At 38.7% G+C, this 21,673-nt stretch overlaps 1 protein-coding gene across 6 annotated transcripts in view; it reads right to left on the reverse strand.

The window, feature by feature from the left end:
• The window catches only part of STAU2 (staufen double-stranded RNA binding protein 2), a 356,018-nt gene that overhangs the window by 87,116 nt on the left and 247,229 nt on the right, over positions 1 to 21,673 (reverse strand). Inside the window, exon 14 of one of the 6 annotated variants that reach the window (XM_045186120.3) lies at positions 21,024 to 21,297. The exons of the other annotated variants lie outside the window; for them this stretch is intronic. Coding sequence (XP_045042055.1) covers positions 21,277 to 21,297 — 21 coding nt within the window. The 3' untranslated portion in view covers positions 21,024 to 21,276. Of the gene's footprint in view, positions 1 to 21,023; positions 21,298 to 21,673 lie in introns of those variants that run through there. 6 annotated transcript variants of the gene reach the window in all.

The raw sequence follows: 21,673 nt of genomic DNA on the forward strand, positions 1-21,673 counted from the left end.
AAGGTTTATTGAAGAATTAACTTTTATGTGATCATAATGTTTTATCCTGGATTTATTATTATTTGAGCCATTACTGTGGCAAAAACTGTTACTGCCTGTAATCTCCAACAGCAAACAGTAGAAATGATTAATCTCTCAATTATAAATTCAATTGGGGGTGAGACCAGAGATCAGCCTCATTCATAAAGTGAGACGGTAGAGCCCATAATACTGACACCAGGGACTAAGTGATAGACCTGGAATGATAGGTTTCCTTATAAGTCTGAAAAAGACATACAGCACCTCAGAGCATACATGGCAGACGTCATCTGGCATAAAATAGAAATGAGGGCATGGTACACTGAAGTGCTTTATAATCAAGTTTTGCTGAATAGATTCTTTACTACCCAATTGAAGTGGTCAAATTTTAAAACCTCCAAATCATTGAGACTTAAAGCAATCGCAAGGCTCATTTCCTGAGATGACACTTGATTCCCTGCTCAGAGTTCTATCATCTACATAAACCGAGGAGTCTACAATGGAAAAATTAATAAAACAGGGTTTCCTTTCATGGAACTGACAGAAAGAGTGAGTCACAATTTGAAAATTACTCATCTAAAACAACAACGAAACACCCAAGCACCTTGTCTCTGGTTTAAAAAGCAATAGTACTTTATGGGGGGTTGGGGGGGTGGGGAACACATAGAGATACTGAGTAAATATTTGTTGGATGGATGAATCAATGACTGGCTGCTTTTTGATTAGAATATTAAATAAGAACACTTTGACAAGAGACGCAATGCCAATATCTGAGCATGGACTTGAGGGGGAGAAATTAAACCTGTGCCTCTTGGCTGAGATTTGAGAAATGTTCCCCCGACTATATACTGTTTCTTGTTCTGTAGGACTAAGTTCCAGGGAAGGCCCACTGCTCTCTGATCTTCTGGTCCTGGCTTATAAACTTTAGGGAGGGAGTCTGCTTCTATTAGAATAAAAGCAGTAGTCTGCTGCCTTCCCAAAGATATCTCAGACCAAAGGACAAAGTAAAACATATATAAAAACAATGAAAAAAATACTAAAAGGTAAATCACTACTAATGTTAATACTAAAAATAAAAGGAGACCATTATTTTGTGACCCTAATAATCAAAATCTCTGAACAGCACACATTGAACATATTAATTTATCTCAGGCTATTTTGAAGCAAATTGTACATTCCATGTAATTGATGAGACCTCTAGAAACCTTTTATATTTATGCAAGCCCAGAACGGAAAGCAACGTACAGCAACAGATAATAGTTTAAGAGGACTTAAAAAGAGCAGCTTCCTACCAGCTACTACTATCAGAGAGAGTGGCTTACTTATTAATAAAACAGAGGTGATAATTTAGCTCAATGTTCTTCAATAGTTAGCATTTCCCAAGAACTCTTGGACAAAAAGGTGAATGACCAAGTAATTTTTTCGTTACTATTTTATGTAAATATATTAGTGTTTTATGTTGTATCCCAAAACATTCATAAGTGTTTGATATCAAAAAATCACCACAAGGTATGTATCTTTACCCCTCCTCCCCGTATTTTACAGGAAACTTTAGGTATTCCATAGACTACATATATCATGTGTATAGCACCTGAATTGTCCAAAATGACAGTTTAAGGACAAATCACTTGCAAGTGACAGAGCAGGGTGGAATGTGATCTGTCTCCCGCAGCTTGCTCCTGCCACCTAGTGGGGGAGGCAGTTGCACAGTGAGGCTGTTTGTGTAAGGACCATCCCCTTCCTCTAAGACTTAAGCTTCCCAGAATATGATCAAACACACTTTTCTTTCATGTTGGGGATTTCAGATCGTTTTTCTGGTGACCTTAAGTAATTTCTCCAAACCAGTCTATTCCATCTCTATTGGTTTTCTTTCAAGCAGTTAGTTTTCATTACAATGATGAATCTAGAGAATTCAAGGTAAAATAAAACCTTCTTGAATAAATTTATAATTTAACTCTGGGGGGGGGGAACATGACTTTTTCCTGGTTTGCAACCCATCCTCTTTCCCTTTACCTTGTGGTTTTCCCAAGGTCTGTGTTTTGGCTCATTCCTGTTTTTTATACTAATTTGGGGACCAAATCTGTATCTTTATCCTCAATTTCTCAGAGGGCTTCTACTCTCAAATCTTCAGTTATTGACGGAGTCTCATCCACAGGGCTGACAATTACTATGTTGACACCTAAGTCATCACCCTCCCAGAGTCACAGAGCGCGGTCTCCTTCCCTTCAGCAAGCAAGCCAGTGTGGTGGGCTGAACTGGAGTGCATTTCAGGGTTAAAAGTGGCAGAGAGATTTTTAAAAATATACAAAAGGTAATGAAACAAGTTAAGCCAAGGGAACAATCAGAAGTCAGGGTCAGCTTCCTGGGCTGGACAGGAGGAAACATGACGGCCAGGGGCTGGGGTGGAGCAGTAATAATGAACAGGGGTTGAGGTCAGGAACATAGGAAATTTGAGGCAGGTCACAAAGCTAAAGCTAAGGAAATTGGAAGAGGCAAGAGAGTCTGGAGAAAGTTCTTCGGCTTGAGGCGCATGCAAGGATTAAGAAGGCTGAAGACCAGCAGAAATGTAGAAGTCTGGGGCCCGGAAACACATGGTGATTAGATACAGTTTTTTACTCCACCTCTGTCCACATAGTAACCCCCATCCTTCCCAACCCCATGGGGTCTGCTGGAGAGTTTCCTGAGGTTCCTGACTCATATAAATTACTGCCAACCAAACTTTCCAAGATCATGAATGGCCCCATAGTCCTCTTCATCTCTAAGGATTTGAAACATACAAAGTTATTTTTAATACCTTTATTGGGGTGAAATTTATACACAAGGTTTATCTACTATGATAGACCTACTAAGAGTAGATCACCACAATCTACTCTCAGGACATTTCTATCTCCGCAAAAACTTCCCTGTGCCCACTTGCTGTCTGTCCCTGCTCGCTGCCCACGGCCACCACTGATCTGCTCTGAGGATCATTTGCCTTTTCTGGGAATCTCAAATAAATGGAATCACATACAATGTGTGGTCTCTTGTATTTTGTGGTTTTCATCCAGCATGTTTTTGAGGTTCATTTTTGTTGTAGCACATATCATCAGTTCATTACTCTTTATTGTTAAATAGCATTCCACCGTATGGTTCTCACATTTTGTTTATCCATCCACCAGTTGGTGGGCATTCAGATTGTCTCCAGTCTTTTGGCTATTATGAATAACACTGCTATGAATATTCATATACCTGTCTTTGTGTAAACATGTTACTTTTCTTGGGTAGATGCAGGAATAAAATTGCTTAATAATATGATAAATTTGTTTAACCTTTTAAGAAGTTGCCAAGTTGTTTTCCAAAGTGGCTATATAATTTTACACTCCCACCAGTGATCCATGATTTCAATTTCTCATTCTCCTTGCCAACATTTGTTAATGTCTGCCTTTCTTAGTATAGTCATCTTCATGGGTATGAGGTGGTTTTACTTCGTATTCCCTCGATGGCTAATGACATTGAGAATCTTCTCAGGTGTTTACTAGCCAATTGTATATTTTCTTTGATGAACTGTCTATTCACATCATCTATCCATTTTAACTAAGTTGCCTTCTTATTATCTCATTAAAAGAGCTCTTTGTATATCCTAGACACAAGTCATATTTCATATACATGATCTGTTAACATTTTCTTCTAGTTGGAAGCATGCCTTTTCATTTTCTTAATGGTATCTTTTAAAATACAAAAGTTTTAAATTTTGATAAAGTCCAATTTGCCAATTTCTTCTTTTATGCATTGTGCTTTTGACGGTAAATTAAGAACTCATTGCCTAAACCAAGGTCATGAAAATTTCTCCTATAATTTTCTCTTATAATTCTTTCAGCAGTTTTAGTTTTAGGTTTTATATTTTAATTTTTGCATATGGTTGAGGTAAAGGTTTGAATTCATTTTTTATATAGATATTTAATTTTCCCAGTACCATTAGTTGAAAAGACTACTCTCTTTCACCATTTAATTTTCTTGGTACTTTGGTTGAAAACTAATGGACATAAATATAAAGGTTCATTTCTGACTGTTCCATCTGATTCTGTTCCCTTGGTCTACATGTTATCCTTATGCTACTAATTTGAATAATGTAGCTTTATAGTACAATTTGAAATTGATAGAGATTGCATTGAAATTTTAGGTCAATATGGAGAAACTGACAATTTAACAATAATGAGTATTCTAATCCATGAACATTGAATGTCTTTTATATATTTAGATCTTCTTTAATTTCTCATAACAACGTTTTATAGTTTGCAGTATACAAGTCTTAATATCCCTTTGGTTATGTTGACTCCTAAATATGTTATTTTTTTAATGCAATTTTAGTTTTGGATTGTTTCTAGTATGTAGAAATACAATTGACTTTTGTATATTGATTTGTATCCTGCAATTTTCTTGAATTTGTTTTTAAATCCTAACAGGTTTTTATGTGTTTTTTTCTTAGGATTTTCTACATACAGGATCATGTCACTTGCAAATAAATATAGTTTTTTGTTTTCTTTCCAAGCTGCGTGTATTCTGTTTCTCTCTCTCTCCCCTCACCCCCTCCCCCAACCACATACCTTACTGCACTGGCTACACTCTCTAGTGTAACGAAGAGAAGTGATGAGAGCAGATGCCCTTGTTTTGTTCCCAAAGTTGGGGGAAAAGCATTCAGTCTTTCACCGTTAAGATGACATTAGCTCTAGGTTCTTTTGTAGATGCCTTTTATTGAGTTAAGGAAGTTCCCTTCTATTCTGACGTTGTTCATAGATTTTAATCAGAAATGGGTGTTTCAGTTTGTCCAATGTTTTTTCTGTGTCTATTATCATGTGATTTTCTCATTTATTAACATGCTGTAAGCAGCAGTTGATTTTCAAATGTCAAATTAACCTTGAGAATGCTGTTTAATTCTTTTTGTTGCCTGCTGTTGTCTCTCAGTTTCAGAGTCTCTCTGTTCATTCTCTTCCAAAAAATTTTTTATTTAATCTTTATTGTATTTTTTCCATTACCATTTAGTCCCCTTCTACCCCTCTCCCCCCAGCAATCACCACACTCTTGTCCATGTCCATGAGTCCTTCTTGCTCAATCTCTCCACCGCCTCACCACCTCTCTACCACTAGCTGTCATCCTGCTCTCCATTTATGAGCTGTACCCATTTTTGTTCATTCTTTTTTCATTCTTTTTCCTCTGTTTGCAGATTAGATAAGTTTTTTTTTTACTTATCTTAAAGCCCATGGGTTCTTTATTCTGCTATCTCAGCTGTTATTGAATTAATTCCTCTAATGAATTTTTAATTTCAGTAATTACTTTTCAACTCTAATTGGCCTTTAGAATGTCTAATTAGCCTTTAAATTTTTATATCTTTTTATTGAGATTCTCTATTTGTTAAGCCATGGTTGTTATATTTCCTTTAATTCTTTAAACATTGTTTCCTTTACTTCCTTGAACATATGTATTTATTATACCTGCTTTGAAGTCTTAGTCTGCTAAGTCCAACACCTAAGCCCAGCCTGATCATATTCCTTGCTCTTGACTGAAGAACAGTTCTTGGCTGCAAAGAACATACAATCCATGCTGCTCCACCACCCAGTTGTCAAGAATGTACTCAACTGCCTTGATTTTATACAACATCACTCATTCCTGGAGCTCCCACCGAGTTCTTCTCCCACATATTTGCCAACTTCCATATTTCCAATTTCTTCTCATGTTGTTCCCCCATATGGAAAGCCCTTACAATTTGTCTTTCAATTTATAGCCCATCGACTACTAAAAGAAGCTTAATCAGGTGAATTCTTCCACTCTTGATCATTTCTATATGCCATAACCTTTCAATATTCATATATATTATATATTAAATATTTCTGACACTACATCATGTTGCTTTGCAATTAGTTCTCAATTGTTTCTATATGTTTTGTTGTTTCTCTAACTTTTTTCCCTTTTAAATAGACTTCACTTTTTAGAGTAGTTCTAGATTCACAGTAAAATTGAGCAGAAAGTACAGAGAGTTCCCACATACCCTGTCTTCAACTTTTAATTACACTTAATTTTAGGCTTTCCTTACTTACAAAATAGAAAACACTTCTTAGCATCTAGCACAGTGGTAGGCATAGAGCTGGTGCTCAGCACAAGAATGCTAAATAAATAAACTAAAATACTTCTTGATTTCCTAGGGAAATTTTCAAAAATCTTTCAAGAAAAATTATCACTTTAGGATGTCTTTTACTACCTGCCCTTGAAAAACGTAACTCTTACATATACCTCTGACAGCAGAGGTGACCCCCAAAATATTTAATAATTAGTATGGCATGAATACCATCCCCCTAAAATCAGGCAACAAAACAGTCCTGAAAACTCTTGTTGGCCCAAGAAATGATCCATGAGTTCCTAGGTGGGGGAGGTCCCAGAGGTCCTGGACATAAGGCCACGATCACAGGGAGTGGAGCACGGGCCATCAGCTACTTGCCAAGTGGTATGAAAGTATTTTAGCAATTGTCACAACCACATCAGGGGCACAGACTGAATATCAGTTCTGCCAACAAGTAAACTGATATTAACTGGACTTTATAATGACTGTAGAATATAGTACCAATAAAATGGACTTCTGTCAATCATGAATAGTTTTGGATTTGGAGAGCAATGAGTCTCTGAAATGCAGAGTGCAGACAAGAACAGAAAGTAAGTCAGATGCCAGTGTCAAGGGTCAGTTAGACAGTACAAGATCAGAGAGAGCAAAAGAACTAGCAGGCAAGACAAACCAACAGGGCAGTCCCTAGGTAAGTAACCATGAGTCAGAGCTCAAGGTAAGGCAGTAGAATCAGCTAAGCAGATGGTAAGGGAATGCTAGGTAAGGATCCCAGCAAACAGTTGTCTAGGAAGCAGAAATGTATCAGCGACAAGGAGACTCTGACAAACCGGCAACTTTATCTCTGAGCTGAACATTTTCTTATTATGCTTCCTACTATGGCAAGAACCTATGTGAAGGCATGACCTCTCTTTGTATGTGAGGTTAGATGAACCAGATAGGAAAACAATGAGCATATTGGTCTTTCAGACATTGAAGTGTGGGCATCTTACCAAAAGGTACCAGGTTTGCTGGTTGCTCATCACTGTGCTGCCTACAGAGGGGAACAGAAACATTTTAACTCACTGTATTAGCCCTTATTATTTTTTAAGCCCCCACATGTCAAATATGTGGGGGCTTAAAAAAGTCTTCAAAGTCCTTCCATCAGAGGATGCAAAAGAGAAACCAATGATCTGAAGAGGAATTAGCTGCCACCTTAAAAACAGAATCTATCTCTCAGTAATGAAACAATAAAATCAAAAATTCCAAAAATCACTGGTACCTGGTTTGCAAAAGGAATTTTGGAAATGGGGAGAGGCATGACTTAATTGAAGGTGGACTGCTGAGAGAAGGTTACTGTTTTTTGGTTTTTATATAGTATAATAAATCATACACAACACCATAATTCGAGTTTACGAGGGAGGTAATACTGTTTAGATTGTAAAAGTGACCTCCGGTGGGCAATAATGCTCTCAACTCTGGGACCTAGGGAGCTATATTCCATTGATCGTCACTCTGAAAAAGTCTATATGGGCAACAGCTTTCCACTATAACTTTCACATCCATTTAGCCAATATACACATACGGTATTTCCTGGTTTCATAACGTATCTGGTTGATTCATTTGTATGAACTGTTAACAGGAAGGTTTTTAGAATATTTCCCCAACAATCTTCAAATCAACATCAAATACATACACCTCTAGAAGAGTAGGAATAGTAAAGTCCTAAAATAGTTTGAAATTAGAATACTGAATTAAAAATTTAAAAATAACTAATATGGGGTATGTACACAGGTACAAAATTGAACAAAATTTATTAGGGAGAAAAATATAGAAAACACCTTTGGATGGTGCTTGCACTTTAGTTTGCCTCCTGTCACATCACAAATGTGAAGTTATTTCCACAGATAACCTGTTGTGAAACCCTGAGTTAGTAAGCTGAGATACAGATTGAATTACCACACTGTGTAGCTGGGAAAAGTCAGGTTTTTAAAACCTAAAATTTCACACTTTCTGTTGATTAAAATAGCTATTATTCATCACTTCAGGAAAAAAGTGGGAGAAAGAAAGCAATAAGTTAAGTTCGTGGTTTTTGACTACAGTCCAAAATTATTTTATAGGCCAAGTTAATAAGTCACTTGTGTGTACAACATCACTGGATATATGCGACCTCTTAGAAATGCGGTCATGCTGTCCTAAGCATAAATTAAATTATAAGTTGGTTATAAAATACATAATATGCAATCTTCCCCCGATCTTCCCTTGTTGGTTCTAGAAACTGCTTATATATCTGAAATAAAAGAACTGAAAAATCACCATGGAAACAACAGAATATTCCTTATTGTTTAAAAAAAAAAAAGAAAAGAAAAAGCTCAGCTATGAAGTGTTGCTAAATGGGAGTTTGGGACGGAGACAAAAATGACCTTTGCTTGAATGAATTGTTTTCAAGGGCATTTTCAAAACAAGGTGCTTAAATCAGACTTTTTTTTACCTGAAGAATAACACATTCAGAAAGTATACCATAAAAATGATAAATGTTCACCTCAGTGCAATCATCACAAAGTGAACACATCCATGTTCACCATCTAGAACAATAAATAAAACACTATCAGTTGCCGCCCATCCCCACAAAAAAAGTGACCTTTGCTACGGGCAAGCTTTCTTTCAATGCTCTGATGAACACTGATGAAGACAGACTTATTTATTATTTCCCTGGAGAATAAAATTGGTTTCTATGGTAGAGTAAATAAATCCAAAATTTACAATCAAGACTAACTGTGCTGTTATATGGGCAATATTTCCAGAAAACTGGCTCCTTTCCAAAGGATAGTGAACTCTGAATGACCATGTTCAAAGTAACATATGATACAAAATTTGAAAGGCGAATGCCTGTTGTTTCTTCCTTCTAGTCCATGGATTACATCAGCAAATTTCTCCTGGAAAGGGGCAGATAATAGCTATTTGGGGCCCCGCAGGCTCTAAGGGCTCTGTCACAACTGCTCGTCCCTGCTGTTGCCGAGTGGAAGGGCCACCGGCAGTCTGGGAAGGACGGGGGGGTGGGTGTGTCCCAATGCAACCACACTTATGGCACTGAAAGTTGAATTCCATATAATTTTCACATCATGACATACGACCCTTTGATTTTTTCCAATCATTTCAAAATCTAAAAAGCATTCCTAATTCACATGGTAGGATGGGTTTGGCCTACCAGCTATACTTCGCTGACTCCTGTTCTAATCCATCAATGAGTAAAAATTATCCAATAGTGAGAATTTGTTCACTGGTGACTTTTCCTGCTGAAATACATACACACACACACACACGAAGATATGATTGAATCTGTATTGCTGTGTGGTGATGGACATTAACTAAACTTACCGAGGTAATCATTTCACCATTTATATATCCAATCATTATGTTGTACACATGAAACTAACACAATGTTCTATGTCAATTATATCTCAATTTAAAAAAACAACTAAAAACAAAAACATAAAAACACTATGTGAACTATGGCCTAACACCTGAAATATAAAATGTAAACAAAAAAGATATGATTGAATTCCTTAACTATAAGATGTACTTGGGTAAAAGAGGGATTTTATATATTAAAGTTAAAAACCAGCAAAAGAAGTAATTGATGTGCCTTTTTAATCTTTCTCTTAGCACTCAATTTGATAAAAAGGAAACAAAAATCAAGTTATGTTTTGAATTCTGGCAGCCCCAGAACCACCTAGAAGGGCCAATGTCAGTGATCAGAACCTCTCTTTCAAACACCCCATGGCACTCAGCCCTGTGGGGCAATACGTGGAGCAACTGAACTGCTGGAGTTCAAAACTTATAATGAACCTGCGTGACACAAAGACTGCCGAACCCTATCACAGGCACCTCTAGGAGGATGACATGCGGTGTTAGTATGCAACATCACTTACGTGTTTCCTTTATATTCATAAAAAGCCTTATTTGTCTTGGGTAATTGTTGCTCAAACCTATGAAGTTATTGCCTCTTCAGATTCTGAGGAATGCACTTCCAAATGACATTATTCAGTAAATACCTTTTTATCATCTATTTTTAATTGTATTTTTTTCCATTATCATTTCATCCCCTTACACCTCCCCACCACAATCACCACACTGTTGTCCATGTCCCTGAGTCCTTTCACCTTTTTGCTCAATCCCTCTGCACCCTATCCTCCCCCACAACAGCTATCATCTGCTCTCTATCTATGAGTCTGTCCCAATTCTCCTTGTTAGTTCACTAGATTCCTTGTTTGTTCATTAAATTCCACACATGAGTGAAATCATATGGTATTTGTCTTTCTCTGACTGGCTTATTTAACTGATCATAATGTACTACAGGTCAATCCATACTGTCACAAACACCAAAATTTTCTTCTTTTTTACGGCCAAGTAATATTCCATCATGTAAATGCCCAATAGTTGTTTTATCCACTCATCTACTGATGGACTTGGGCTGCTTCCATACCTTGGAGATTGCAAATAATGCTGCAGTGAATATAAGGTGCTTCTGCTCTTTCGAATTAGTTGTTTTGGGTTGCTGTGGATATATTCCCAGAAGTGGGATTAGTAGGTCAAAAGGCAGATCCATTTTTAATTTTTTGAGGTATCTCCATACTGCTTTCGACGGTGGTTGCATCAATCTACATTCCCACCAACAGTGCAAGAGGGTTCTTCTTTCTCCACATCCTTGCCAGGACTTGTTGTTTATTGATTTATTGATGGTAGCCATTCTGACAGGTGTGAGATGGTTATCTCATCATGGTTTTAATTTGTATTTCTCTGATGTTTAGTGATGGTGAGCTTCTTTTTGTATGTCTATTGGCCATCTGTATGTTTTCTTTGGAGAAGTGTCTATTCAGTTCCTTTGCCCATTTTTTAATTGTTTTTGTTGTTGTTGTTTGCTTGTTTTTGGCATTGAGTTTTGTAAGTTCTTTATAAATGTTGGATATTAACCCCTTGTATCAGATGTATCAGCAAATATGTTCTACCATTCTGTGGGTTGTATTTTTATTTTGTTGATGTGTTCCTTTGCAGTGCAAAACTTTTTAGTTTGATATAGTCCCATTTGTTTATTTTTTCTTTTGTTTCCCTTGCCTGGGAAAATACATCTGATAAAATATTGCTGCAAGCGATGTTCAAGATTTTGCCACCTATGTTTTCTTCTATGATTTTTATGGTTTCAGGTCTAACATTTAAGTCTTTGATCTATTTTGAATTTACTATTGTGTGTGGTGTAACAAGGTGGTCTAGTTTCATTTTTCTGCATGTATTTGTCCAATTTCCCCAACACCATTTATTGAATAGACTACCTTTAGCCCATTGTATATGCTTGCACCTTTTGTCAAATATTAGTTGACTCTAAAGGTGTGGGCTTATTTCTGTATCGTCTGTCCTGTTCCATTGATCTGTTTGTCTGTTTTTATGCCAGTACCATGCTGTTTTGGTTACAATGGCCTTATAAGATAGTATAGTGACTTTCATACTGCACTGTGGAATGCTGGAATCAGGAAGCAGTCCCCCAGAACTGAAGAAAGCAATTTAGGACACAGAGAAGGACATAGTCACATACCTGATAGGTTAGAAAGTTAAAAGTCACAAATATCTCAGTAAAAGAATTAATGGAGAGATCTGATAGGTTCCTAATGATGGTTACATGTATTCACAGTATATAAATACTCTGAAGTAACATTTGGAAGTACCATTAGCACCCTGGTACTTTTGCAAAAATGTCCCTATAAGGCCACCATCAGAGAAAGCAAATGTTAAATTTCTCTCACTCTTTTTGTCAAATGATTCTACTAAATGCAAGTCCTTCTAACCTTCTTAGAAATGCAATTCCATTCTAGCCTATAAACATGTATGGAGTGCCTCCTTCCCTGGCTGGTGTGGCTCAGTTGGTTGGAATGTCAGAGCATCATCCCGTAGACCAAATGGTGGTGGCTTTGATTCCCAGTCAAGGAACATGACCGGGTTGCGGGCTCAGTCCCTGGTTGGCGACGAGTCAATGTTTCTCTCTCACATCGATGTTTTGCTCCCTCTCTTCCTCTCCTTTCCTCTCTCTTTAAAGACAATTACAAAAATATCCTTGGGTGAGGCCAAAAAAATTTTTTTCCCTAACCAGTACTGAGTGTCTCCCAAGTGCCAGAGCAAAGACACAGAGACCTAAGACACATGACTCTGCCCTGCACCTCACAGAGGTTACTGCCCAGTGGGATGAACCAATAAGGCTTATTGACTAGAGTGACATCTTGGTTGGATATCATGGATCCAACCATTAAAGTTCCTCTTATAAGCAAGGAGAGAATGGTCCAGGCAGAAGGAACACAGCAAACAAAAACACAGAGGGAAGAAAGCATGGGATGCAGTAACTCAGCATCACCAAAACATAAAGTGTTGTTATTGTAAGTTAGATACAGGGTGGGCGGTGAAGGGTGAGATGGGAGACACAAGCCAGGCCAAATGGAAATAGCCCTGGACTTCATCCTATTGACCTGTGACGTCGGAAGCACATGTGGCTACTGAGCACTTGAAATGTGGCTAGTCCAAAATGAGAAGTATGGAAAATTATCTCAATAATTTAAAAAGTTGATTACATGTTGAAATAATACTTTAGATATACTGGATTAAATAAAATCCATTATTAGGATTAAACTGACCTGTTTTTTAATGGGTCTACTAGGAAAATTTTAACTATATGCATAGAATTTAATCCCTTAATGTAGTCCTTGTGGTTGATTCCTCAACAACTATTTCAACCCCAAGCATTTAAATTCATAGTGACCTCATTTCTCTTGCCAGTGACTAGTTTAGAGATGGGCATATGACCAAACCCATCCAGGCCTGAGTTAGGAAGAAGAGATGGCTGAAGGAGTTTCTGATACAGATGTCTTTGCTCCTGAAAGGAGACATACGATCAGATCTCTTTTTAGATGTGGCTATATTGCCAGTGATACAGAGAACTCCTGTGGCCACCTTTCCACAAGCAGAGGATAGCAGAGCTAAGAAACGGAATAATCTGAGAGTTTGCCACCATCTTTGAGCTGCTTTACTGACCAGCTCTGGACTTCACCCTTCCTCTGAGCTTCCTGTTATGGGAGATAACAATGCACCTTATTATTTAAGCCAGCATGTCAGGTTTTCTGTTACTCGTAGCCAAAAGCACCTTTGCTGATACACTCTAACACACGAAAATTACCTTAAGGGCAAGAGAGTATATTCACTACTATTTACGACCATCTTGTACTACAAGTTCTGTTCACAGTCTATAATCAATCAATATAGTATTGTTGTGATAGTATATACACAACACGTATGAAGGCTTTTTCTTTTTCTTTTAATTTTAAATTATCATACAACTGCAAGACATTATAGAATCATCACTCTGGCAAAGAGACTTTATATTAATTAGAAAAAGACTATGAGCAACATTTAATTAATCAAAAATAAAAAAGACTATCCATTCAATTTGTAAACAGTTACACTTAATAGTTATCCTTTCATTGAGAGATTTGTCTGCCTTGAATTCTGGTCAGAGAACACACATGGGGTACAACTCAGCTGAATTTGCCTAATCCGGACATAAACCCTTGAAGGTGATGTAGCAAATATACAAATGCAACAGTTTAAACCTTATAGAGTTCTTACAAGAATTAAGCAAAATAATGTAAGCAGAGGTTAGCACAATGTCTAGTACCTGGTAAATACATTACATATAAAATTGGTTCTTATTTCTTTTCTCTTGTGGAATTGTTGGTTTTTTAAATTCTAAGTAATGTGCTAAATAGGCATTGTCATTTCCTCTATATGATAATCTCGTTTTGAGTTGCTAGAAGTCAAGATTATAGCAGATACTAACAAACATGATAATTCACTGAAGTTGGTGCTTGGGTAAGTGGTTGATTTCTTAGTTCATCCTTTTATTTATATGAAGCAAGTAACTTTCTGAGATAACTTGAACAAAGTAAAGGAAGCAGTGATGAAACATTAACTAGAAACTAAGCTGTAGCAGCTTCAGCGACCCTCTCCCGGTTACCCAGTATTGGTGAGATTTGGTGGGCTGACAGAACAGTTGGAAAGCAGATTAATAAAACAAAAATACAAAGACAGGAAAGGAAGATTATGACTTTGAGGATGTAACTAGGTGACTGATGATGTAATTAAAAGATATGGAGAGGAAGAAGTGTACTCAGTAACACCTAAGAATGAAGAAAGATGTAGAAAGGTTACCAGGCAGCAGGAGACAGTAAAGAATTTAAAATAAGTTATACCAAGCTAGAAGATTTTAAAAACCTTCCTGCCCTATAATAAGGATTTTGCTTTTAATAACATACATTTAATATAAATTTAATTTCCAAATAGAAAATACTGAAAAAATATTGAGCAAAGTCCTTACTAGCTCAAGTTTAACAAATAAATGGTTTTTTCTCAACTTACAAATAAGAATGACAATTCTTTTATTTTACCCTCACCTGAAGACATGTTTCTATTGATTTTAGAGAGAGAGGAAGGGAGAGAGAAAGAGAGAGAAACATTGATGTGAGAGAGAAATATCAATTGGTCATTGGGGATTGAACCCGCAACCTAGGTATGTGCCCTGACCAGGAATTAAACCGGTCACCTTTCAGTGCACAGAATGAAGCTCCAACCAACTGAGCCACCCAGTCAGGGCAGCATGATGGTTCTCCATTGAAAACACCATATGATCAACAAATTTTAAAGTTCACAAGATTGTTGACTCAGGAAGGACTATAATGAGTTAGTTACCTGGCTTATTACAAGAACTGTAAGTTAGTTATCTTTGTATGCTCCGGTGTGCCCACTATAGTACTCCCACAGAGCTGTTCAGTTAGTGTTTGCTGAAAAAAATCAGTGTCTGGAAATTTAAACTACGTTTTCATTCTGGACAATTAAATATATTAAACTAATGTGAATTTATAATGTAACATTTGTTGTGATGATAAGGAAAACACATAGTGAACGTTCTCACCCAGATACCAGGCGGGCCCTCCAGGCTGTCCAGTGCCTGGATGGAAATTCAGTTCCCAAATGGGAAACACTGGCCTAGAGACCCTTCCCTGAAATCAGGCAGGGGCAGGCAGACACCACTTCTGGATACTAATAATTACTGTAGAAGATCTGAGGCAGCCTTAGCTAACCAAAGGCATTCTGAGGAGCTCTAAATTGGTCTATTAGTTAAAATTAGTGCGTTTCCAAGATGGATCCAACACACGCAGAGAATACAGGAAAGCAATCTCCTAGGGATCAGTACCACATGTACATGAGTAACTGGTAAAAGGTTGAATATGGCATTCTTAAAAACATACGTTTGTTGAGGTATACTTTATACCAGTTAAATGTACCCTTTTTACTGAACATTCTATGAATTTGACAAAAGCATATGGTTGTGTTTCTACCTCCACAATATAGTAATTTCCATCACTGCCCAAAAAATTCCCTCATGACAGTTTATGGCCAATCCCTCCCCAGGCCCTGGCAACCACCGATCTGGTTTCTATCCCTATAGTTTGCTTTTCCAGAATGTCACACAAATCAATTGTACAGTACAGAGCCTTTTGCGTCTGGTTTCTTTTATCTATTGTGCAGTAACTGGCAATGAGGCTAGTGAGAGGGGGACAAGTGAATGGAAAGGACAGCAGGAGGTACTGAAATGGGAGAGATGGGGGGCCAGTCACATACGACTTGCATACCATAACAAACCTGGACTATCAGTGTGATGAAAAGCTGCTGGAAGATTTTCAGCAGCTCAGTAATGTGATCTGATTAACTTAAAAATAATTTGGGGACATCTGGTCAAGATGGTGGCATAGGTGAACATGGCTTGCCTCCTCCTACAACCACATCAAAATTACAAATAACCTACAAAACAACCATCACTCAGAACCATCAGAAATCGCATTGAATGGAAGTCTGACAACTATGGAATTAAAGAAACCACATACACCTAGACTGGTAGGAGATGCTGAGACACAGAATGGGCTGGTCCTACATCCACGTGTGGTGGATAAAAATTCAAGAGTGATGTCTAGGGAGTGAGAAGTCCCAACCCCACACCAGGACCCCCTGCCTAGGGTTCCAGTGCCAGGAAGATAAGTCCCCATAACTCCTGTCTGTAAAAACCAGTGAGGATTGAGTTGGTAGAAGAAAATTCTGGAGTCCCGGGCAATTCCTCTTAGAGAACCCACACACAAACTTACTCAGACTCATTCCCTCTGAGCTCCAGCACAAGGTTAGTAGCTTGAAAGGCACCAGTGGCACACGGGGAGAAACTGAAATGTCTGGCATCAAGGCAAGAGCTGGAGGACAGTTTGCTCCCAGAGGGAGAGGTGGGCAGAGGCCATTGTCCCTTTTCTGAACGCTCCCACCACAGAGCCACAGAGCCAGATAGTTGGTGCCACATATGAGACTCCATCAGATACGGCTAACACTGTTTGCCCCGCCCTGGAGATCCCCTAAGAATCCATCCCACCCAACTTATGGGCCCACCAAGCTGCTTTTCCATGTAAATGGCTGGTCTTGGCTCATGCTTCACAACTTCCTAAATCCTCTCAAACAAGCCACAGTCTCAATAAGCCCTCTGCCCCCCAGATCTTTTATGAAGGGGTCCCAGGCCCACACTAGCAGCTGCCAGCCTACCTTCACAGCTTGGCTTTGCCTGAGAATCTCCAAGCCCAGCACAAGCAGCAGCCATCTTAGATTGCTTTATAGCTCAGGCAGGGTGACCCTGGGCAAAACACAGCTGAGGACTGACCTTGCCCTGCACCACTGGGGAAACCACAGAGCCTGTGTACCCACTGGGCAGCTACACACCATGTCAAAGCACCACCAGCTGATCCTATATAGAGGGTGGAGGTTGGTGGTCAGTGGTCAAAGCCAGTCCTTGCAAACGACTAGCCTGGGTAAATCCCTCTGAATGATGTACCAACAACAATCAAGGGTCAACTATAAGAGAAGGGTGTACTCAGCCCACATGGAGGGTGCACCTCAAGTACCCAGTTTGGGTGACAGGGGAGGCTGTGTCACTGGACCCTACAGGACAACTACTACATTAGGCCACACTATTAAGACAAGGAGTCAAATCAGCTCTACCTCATATATTAAAACAAACACAGGGAAGCTGACAAAATAAGGAGACAAAGAAACATGGCCCAAATGGAAGAAGAGATCAAAAGTCCAGAAAAAGAACTAAACAAAATGGAGATAAGTAATTGATCAGATGCAGAGTTCAAAACACTGGTGATAAGGATGTTCAAGGAACTCAGTGAGGACCTCAGCAGCGTAGAAAGGATCCAGTCAGAAACGAAGGATACACTAATTAAAATAAAGAACAATTTATAGGGAGACAACAGTAGAGTGGATGAATCTGAGAATCAAATCAATGATTTGGAACATGAGGAAGCAAAAAACAACCAATCAGAACATCAAGAACACAAAAGAATTTTAAAAAATGAGGACAGTTAACCAGCCTCTGGGACCACTTCAACCAATATAACATTCTCATCATAGGGATACCAGAAGGAGAAGAGAAAGAGCAAGAAATTGGGAATATATTTGAAAAAAATAATTAAAGAAAACTTCCCTAATTTGGTGAAGGAAATGAAAGGCAAGTCCAGGAAGCACAGAGAGTCCCAAACAAGATGATGGAAAGAGGCCCACTCCAAAGCACATCAAAATAAAATGTCAAAAGTTAAAGATAAAGAGATTCTTTAATGCAGCAAAAGAAAAATAGTTAGTTACCTACAGGGGCATCCCCATAAGACTGTCAGCTGATTTCTCAAAAGAAATCTTACAGGCTACAAGGGATTGGCAAAGTTCTGAAAAGCAGGTATCTACAGCTAAGATTGACTTACCCAACAAAGATATTATTTAGAATCAAAGAGCAGATAAAGTTCTCCCAGACAAGAAAAAACTAAAGGAGTTCATCATTACCAAACCATTATTATGTGAATGTTAAAGGGACTTATTTAAGAAAGAAGACCAAAAACTACGAACAGTAAAATGACAACAAACACAACTATCAACAAGTAACTGAACCTAAAATACAAAAACAAAAACTAAGAAAACACTAAAATAGGAACAGAATCACAGAAATGGAGATCACATGAAGGATTATCAGTGGGGAGAGAAAGTGGGAGAATGGGGGAAATGGTACAGAGAATAAGAAGCATAATAGGTAGGCACAAAACACACAAGGGGAGGTTAGGAAGAGTATAGGAAATACAGAAGACAATGAACATATACGTACAACCCATGGACATGAACTAAGGGATGGGGAAATGCTGGAGGGTGGGGATGGGGTACAGAGAGAAGAGGGATAAAGGGAGGAGAAATTGGGACAACTGTAATAGCACAATCAATAAAATATACTTAAATAAAGAATATTAAGAAAACGAGGAAAACCAAGATGGAGGGGTAGGTAGACACACTGCGCCTCCTCACACAACCAGAACTGACAGAAAATCGAACGGCAAGGAAGTCCGACACCAAGTAGATAAAAAAGAAACATACATCCAGACCGGTAGGAGGGGCGGAGACGGGCACTGGGGCGGAGAGGACTCGCGTGGCTGTGGTGGGACCGAGACTGGCAGAGTGTGGGATGAACGGGGCACGCAGTCTGACCACTAGCAGACCCTGCGGCCCCACATTCGTGCACAGATAAACCGAGAGGGCCAGACTCAGAGTGGCGGAGAACGGGGCAGGCAGAGTGGCGGGTAGCAGACCCCAGGGCCCCACATTCGTGCATAGATAAACCCGGAGGAACAGCAGGGGAGTGAAGCGGACCACGCAACCCAGGGCTCCAGCGCAGGGAAATAAAGCCTCAAACCTCTGATTGAAAAAACCCGTGGGGGTTGGGGCGGCAGAAGGAGAAACTCCCAGCCTCACAGGAGAGGTCGTTGGAGAGACCCACAGGGGCCTAGGGCGTGCACAAGCCCACACACTTGGGAATCAGCACCAGAGGGGCCCAATTTGATTGTGGGTAGCAGAGGGAGTGACTGAAATCCGGCGGAGAGTGGAGCAGGCACCATTACTCCCTCTCAGCCCCTCCCCCACATACAGCTTCACAGTGCAGCGACTAGCATTACCCCACCCCAGGAACACCTATGGCTCCGCCCCTTTAAGTAACAGACGTGCCAAGACAAAAAAAAAAAAAAAAAAAAAAGGCCCAAATGACACAACACTTCAAAGCTCCAGAAAAAATACAACTAAGTGAGGAAGAGATAGCCAACCTGTCGCATGCACAGTTCAAAACACTGGTTATTAAGATGCTCACAGAATTGGTTGAATTTGGTCGAAAACTAGATGAAAAAATGAAGCCTATGCTAAGAGAGACAAAGTAAAATGTACAGGGAACCAATCGTGATGCGAAGGAAGCTGGGACTCAAATCAATGGTGTGGACCAGAAGGAAGAAAGAAACATCCAACCAGAAAAGAATGAAGAAACAAGAATTCAGAAAAATGAGAAGAGGCTTAGGAACCTCCAGGACATCTTGAAACGTTCCGACATCCAAATCATAGGGGTGCCAGAAGGAGAAGAGGAAGAACAAAAAGTTGAAAACTTATTTGAACAAATAATGAAGGAGAACTTCCCCAGTCTGGCAAAGGAAATAGACTTCCAGAAAGTCCAGGAAGCTCAGAGAGTCCCAAAGAAGCTGGACCCAAGGAGGAACACACCAAGGCACATCATAATTCCATTAGCCAAGATGAAACAGAAGGAGAGAATCTTAGAAGCAGCAAGAGAAAAGGACACAGTTACCTACAAAGGGGTTCCCATAAGACTGTCTGCTGATTTCTCAAAAGAGACCTTACAGGCAAGAAGGGACTGGCAAGGAGTATTCCAAGTCATGAAAGGCAAGGACCTACATCCAAGATTACTGTATCCAGCAAAGCTATCATTTAGAATGAAAGGGCAGATAAAGTGCTTCTCAGATAAGGTCAAGTTCAAGGAGTTCATCATCACCAAGCCATTATTATATGAAATGTTAAAGGGACTTATCTAAGAAAAAGAAGATAAAAAATAAGAACAGTAAAAATGACAGCAAACTTGCAGTTATTAACAACCACACCTAAAACAAAAACAAAAGCAAACTAGGCAAACAACTAGAACAGGAACAGAACCACAGAAATGGAGATCACATGGAGGGTTATCAACAGGGGAGTGGGAGGGGGAGAGAGGGGGGAAAGGTACAGAGAATAAGTAGCATAAATGATAGGTGGAAAATAGACAGGGGGAGGGTAAGAATAGTGTAGGAAATGTAGAAGCCAAAGAACTTATAAGTATGACCCATGGACATGAACTATAGGGGGGGGAATGTGGGAGGGAGAGGGTGGGCAGGATGGAGTTGAGTGAAGGGGGGAAATGGGACAACTGTAATAGCATAATCAATAAATATATTTTTAAAAAGAAAACGAAGAAAATAATTAAAAAAGAAATAATATATTTTTCATATTTTTAGACTTATTTCACAAATAAAACTTTAACAACAACACTAGAAGATTATTTTAATAATATCCCATTATGGGAGTATTTGATGGTTCTGAAAATTCACATGGTTATTTTATATATTCTGTAATACTAACTCTCTTCATCAGAACTGAGTATATTATAGTGAGATATCCACATTGTTTTGCTGACATATCTTCCCATATATAATTATTAAAAGTAAGTTCCAGAGCAATTATTTCTTCTTTATAAAAGGATTCTATGTTTAAATTAATAACAAACTTCACACTAAATGTCTAAAATAACTTAAATCTCCTAAGACTTCCATTTCCCAACATAAAAATTTTGGTCTTTCAAAAATCTAGCACATGATGGTAGCACATAAAGCTCAGTATAGGCAAAAGTAAGTTTATAGTTGTGAGTACATGAAACACAATTTATTCTTGTATCATTATTTATTAATTATTGTATTACTTATTTGTTACAGCTGTGAACCTACTTTCGCCCACCCCTGCATTAGGGAAAGCAAAGCTGCATGTGTGCACATAGCCTTCCATTTGTTGGTCTCTGATTTCTTCCCTGGGCCATAACACAGAAAACTGTCAGTGGCATATTATGCCTGGTCACGGCTGGCTTCAATGGAGCTTCCACTAGTATGGAAAGTCATCCACACAGGGGCTAATATCAGACGGGCCACACACTCTTTGCCACTTCATCTATCACAGTAGAGAGCCTGTAACAGAACACACACAATGTGTTGAGCACCACTTGTTAAGAGGGAGCCCAATGCAGCAGGTCCTTTGCATGGGGTCTAGAGTTCCAGAAAACCTCAAATAATTTATGTAGCACATATTTCAAATATTTAAAACTTTACTGGGACCTTCCAGTATCTATGGGAAATCTATTCATTCTACTCTAGGTATACTTTCAAAGTTTAAGAGTTTAGGAAATGCTTTACAAAATGCTTATAGCTAGTAGAAAACTTCACAACTCAACGCTATACCAATCTTTATGGTCCAGCTTTTCACAATGCATAAAGGACTCAAGGGTATGTGGTAAGTCAAAGTTCATTTGATTCTAATGGTACTTTGTCAACCTCAATTTTCTCT

The sequence above is a fragment of the Desmodus rotundus genome, chromosome 8 (assembly GCF_022682495.2).
Source record: "Desmodus rotundus isolate HL8 chromosome 8, HLdesRot8A.1, whole genome shotgun sequence".
Lineage (NCBI taxonomy): Eukaryota > Metazoa > Chordata > Mammalia > Chiroptera > Phyllostomidae > Desmodus > Desmodus rotundus.